This window comes from Phyllopteryx taeniolatus, chromosome 7 (assembly GCF_024500385.1).
Source record: "Phyllopteryx taeniolatus isolate TA_2022b chromosome 7, UOR_Ptae_1.2, whole genome shotgun sequence".
Taxonomy (NCBI): Eukaryota; Metazoa; Chordata; class Actinopteri; order Syngnathiformes; family Syngnathidae; genus Phyllopteryx; species Phyllopteryx taeniolatus.
This window is the reverse complement of record NC_084508.1, coordinates 7,275,957-7,280,342: the sequence shown is the minus strand read 5'-3', so window position 1 is coordinate 7,280,342 and position 4,386 is coordinate 7,275,957. Positions and strand designations below refer to the sequence as shown.

Below are 4,386 nucleotides of genomic sequence, written 5' to 3'. Positions count from 1 at the left end.
TTTTGTCCCCTCGACCCTATTTCCGCTGCGGAAGGCGCCGCCGCGGCCGCCGCTTCGTGTAAACAAACGGCGTAAAAAACAACGGCGAGGTTATTTTGTTATTTTTCGGGAGGGGGGACGAAGTGGTTGGAGGGTGTTACGAGTGTGATGGACTGAAGCGGAGGGAGAGAGGCGGCAGCATGTCCATGGAAGACCCCTTCTTCGTCGTCAAAGGGTCAGAACGCTTAAGCTGCTAAGACCTTGCTTGCCTGCTAGCACCGCGACATCAACCAAAAGAATACACTTGTTCAAGCAAAAAGATCATTTATGAAGGGATTACTTACAGGAAATCAGTCATTTTGTATTCCGAATTACTTACTACTTTAGTCATACAGTTCACTCGGTAATGATAGACTATTTCAGGGGTATTCAACAAAAATTTGAAAACGTCTAGATCGAAGACATTTCTTGAAGCAAAGGTCCGGAAGACCATCTCGTGTCTATTTATTGTGTTCTATTGTTAAGTAGCCTGCCTAGACGTTGTATTTACATCTACTTGTAATCAATACCTCAGTCAGATCAAAAACCTTTCGGATTTTTTTTTCAAGTAACACAGAACTTATTCGTATGACTGCTGATATGTACAGATGTGCCCAACATTTATGCAATCTGGCAGAATGTTTACAATATTTTTTTAAATATGTCTGATGAATGAACAAGGACCTCATTATTTTCCTCATGGTTATGTGTAGTTTAATGTTTGTGATTTTCTTAACTCTGGACTAGTTAAAGTGTTAATTGTTTTTACATTTGTAATCATTGACTAGTTCCATCTAATAAGTTATTTGATAGTAATAATTCATCCATCCATTTTCTGAGCCGCTTCTCCTCACCAGGGTCGCGGGCGTGCTGGAGCCTATCCCAGCTATCATCGGGCGGGAGGCGGGGTACACCCTGAACGGGTTGCCAGCCAATCGCAGGGCACATACAAACAAGCAACCATTCACACTCACATTCACACCTACGGGAAATTTAGAGTTGTCAATTAACCTAGCACGCATGTTTTTGGGATGTGGGAGGAAACCGGAGTGCCCGCAGAAAACCCACGCAGGCACGGGGAGAACATGCAAACTCCACACAGGCGGGGCCGGGGGTTGAACCTGAAGATAATATAGAGTTTCAGCGCGTAACTGGTCTGGCGGGTAACTGGGTGTTTATTGCAGTATAGCATATAATGTAAATCAGATAAGGGTGTGGGGGTGTGATGCATGAAAGCTCCCAGCAGGGTGGATACTGATCCAGCAGAGACCAGATGTCAAGGAAGACACTGACTGCGGGGAGCCACTATAAACATTAGATGCAAGACTGTGGAAACGGCAAATGGCCATCGTTTTGCAGGACAATGAGGACAACAGTCGGTGTTGGACCAATCAGATGACAGCAATCCCATACTTCCGCTTTGAAACATTGTATTGGTCGGGGGCAAGAACACAGCGCTTTGTTCAGTCTGCGCTCTCTGCTGAGGCTCGCATAAGCGTAGCTGCTGACCCAGAGCTCTGTAAAATGTATAGACTCCTCTGTCAGGAATAAATTGCTTGACTTTTAACACGTTGTTATAATTGTAGTTCTTCCACGAAAACGAACACGCACGGAACCTCGAGAGTAATAGGTGATTATAAAATACAAGGTTCCTTCAAACCCCGCTCCTCAGAACTGTGAGGCAGACGCTGTAACCAGTTGGCCACCGTGCCGCCTAGTAATAATTCACTTGATAATAGCTCAAGCAAGTAATTAATTCCATATTTGTAATAATTGACAAAGTCAAATAATTTTTGTTGTGTCTTCTAAGAATGGCAGAAGCGCTCATGTCGTGGTTTACAGTTTGAGTCCAAAAGAAAGCCTTCATACACCCTTATTCAGCACACACCCACAACTGAAATGGCCTTGGACAAGATAAGAGGAATGCAAGTGATTAGTAAATGCCAAGATTGTGCATGTGTTAGATTCATTTGATTCAATCTAATTCGGAGATATGTGACAGCTGCTCATCCCCAACTCTGCGCGTGTGTGTGTGCGTGCGTGCGTGTACACAGCGAGGTGCAGAAGGCCGTAAGTGGCGCTCAGAGCCTCCATCGCAGATGGAGCGAGTTGCTGCTGGAAGGGGGCGCAGCCTCCAAGGAGGAGATGCACTGGACCACCAACGAGCTGCGGAACAGCCTGCGTTCCATCGAGTGGGACCTTGAAGACCTCGACGAGACCATCGATATCCTTTGCGTCCATTCACGTGCTTTCCTCTTACCATTAGGAGGCGGGGTACACCCAGGACTGGTCGCAGTTCAATGTGTAGCCAAACAATACACTGATTGTCCGTCCATCATTCACACCTATAGACAATTTCTTGGTCGTCAACAAAGCCAACATGCATGTTGCTGGAATGCTGTAGGAAAAACCTGCAAACGTAACGACGAAGGTGTGCTAAGCGCTCTTCCGCCAGTCAATAGCATATGTGCTATTTACAAACGGCCGATATCCTTTCCAGCGCAAGCCTTGGTGATTTATTGAATCAGAGCTGTCAGATGTTACGGAACGTCCGTATTTTGTTCCGGAAATCGCTGAATGTTCGCTCGTTACGTCCGTAACACTGATTGTTCCGGATATTGGAAAAAAAATCCACTGTCTGACATTACCGGCGCGCATTGAACAGCTGCTTGCACTGGTCATTAATTCGAACAAAGTTAAGACACAATTTTGTTTGCCGCTGCCGCCCTTGGGCCCAAGCGCGTCTTTGTGCATGTTCTTCTTCGTTGTTTTTTGCCACTTCTTCTTCGGGGCCGGCGGACTAGGCATCGAAACTGGGAACAGAAATGTTTTAATTTGAAAGATTCCAGGAGAACCGGAATGTTGGTCCCGGTTCCAATCGCTTCTCGATGCCCAACCTAATTTATATACAACTTTTGTGCTTTTTTTTTTTTTTTTTTTTTTACTTTTGTACTCATGTGCAAAAATAAGTTCTCTGCAAATTTGTATTTACGTACGACATTTTTATATGGCATCAAAAATAAGTATTTCAAAATTGACTCGTTTGTGTATTTCTACTTCTTACTGAATGGATATGGGAGCATTGAAATCAATATTGAATCAAATTTGCATTGTAAAGAATCAATACCGAATCGAATTGCAACCTTAAGAATTGAAATCGAATCGTGAGGCTCTTCACAAAGCCAACTCTAACGAGCACGGAGCATTGCCGTTTGATATGTGGACAGTGTATTGTGAGCATACTTTCTTAACAGTTAGCCAACGCATCGTGGAGTCCAACCCAAAGAAGTTCAACCTGGACGCTGCTGAGCTGGCCAAGAGAAAAGCCTTCATTAGCAGCACCAGACACACCGTCAAGGTACACACGGACCTCATGAACGTACCCTACACCAGTGGTCCCCAACCGGCCGTTTGGTACCGGGCCGCACAGATAGATAGCGGGAGACGCGGAACCCCCCCCGCCCCACACCGACGATGTTTAGCTTCCGATCCGGAGAGGCGATCGCCCCGCCCCGTCGGCAATTAATTTCTTATCGGGAAAGTCCGTGCCCCACGCCCGCCCACCCGGCCCAGCGACGAACGTTTGCGTGTTTGCCGGCCCGTGAAAACTGCGTACTTGCATAGACCGGTCCGTGGTGCAAGAAGGTTGGGGACCACTTGGCAATGGGCACTACACCAATTCTAGTCATGAGAAGAGCGATATGATATGATATGACATGACACACATGACCATCTGTTGTTGTCTTTGGAAGGAAATGAAGGAGCACATGTGCAGTAGTCCAGCTGTGGCCTTCGTTGACAAATCGAACAAACAGGTCCGTCGTAGTCTGGCTCGCGTGTGGTCATGTGATGAGTTGCGTTTGAAGAATGAAATTTGCGCAGGCGCCGCTGGCCGACGGCGCCGTTTGCGATAAGTTCCAGCGGTTGGAGCGCGAGCTGCGCAGCGCCAACTCCAACTTGATTGAGGAGCAGCAGCTTCAGCAACAGGTTGCCCAAAACACACAGCAGGCACACAGATGCGCTCGCTCGACTCGTCCTTCAACGTTGTCGTACATCGGTCTTCCTATCAGCTGATGGCGGAGCGGCAGGACGAGCAGTTGGAGCTGGTGTCGGGAACCATCGGAGTCCTGAAGAACATGTCGGAGAGGATCGGCCTGGAGTTGGACGAGCAGGCCGTGTAAGATTTCTATTTCTAAGCCACGTTGATGAGCGGACAAGGGGATTCAGCTGTTTGTTGTTTGGATGTGTCCCTCCTGGCAGCATGCTGGACGACTTCGGCCAGGAGATGGACAACACGCACTCCAGACTGGATAATGTCATGAAGAAACTGGCCAAAGTGTCCCACATGACCAGCGGTACGTAATCTGC

The 4,386-nt window shown here is 47.3% G+C and overlaps 1 protein-coding gene across 1 annotated transcript in view; it reads left to right on the top strand.

Moving 5' to 3' along the window:
- stx6 (syntaxin 6) overlaps positions 1-4,386 on the top strand; it is a 4,856-nt gene continuing 470 nt past the window's right edge. Inside the window, exons 1-7 of the mRNA XM_061778595.1 lie at positions 1-214; positions 2,073-2,242; positions 3,282-3,376; positions 3,771-3,833; positions 3,901-4,005; positions 4,089-4,195; positions 4,279-4,373. Of these exons, the coding sequence (XP_061634579.1) occupies positions 180-214; positions 2,073-2,242; positions 3,282-3,376; positions 3,771-3,833; positions 3,901-4,005; positions 4,089-4,195; positions 4,279-4,373 (670 nt within the window). The 5' untranslated portion in view covers positions 1-179. The remainder of the gene's footprint in view (positions 215-2,072; positions 2,243-3,281; positions 3,377-3,770; positions 3,834-3,900; positions 4,006-4,088; positions 4,196-4,278; positions 4,374-4,386) is intronic.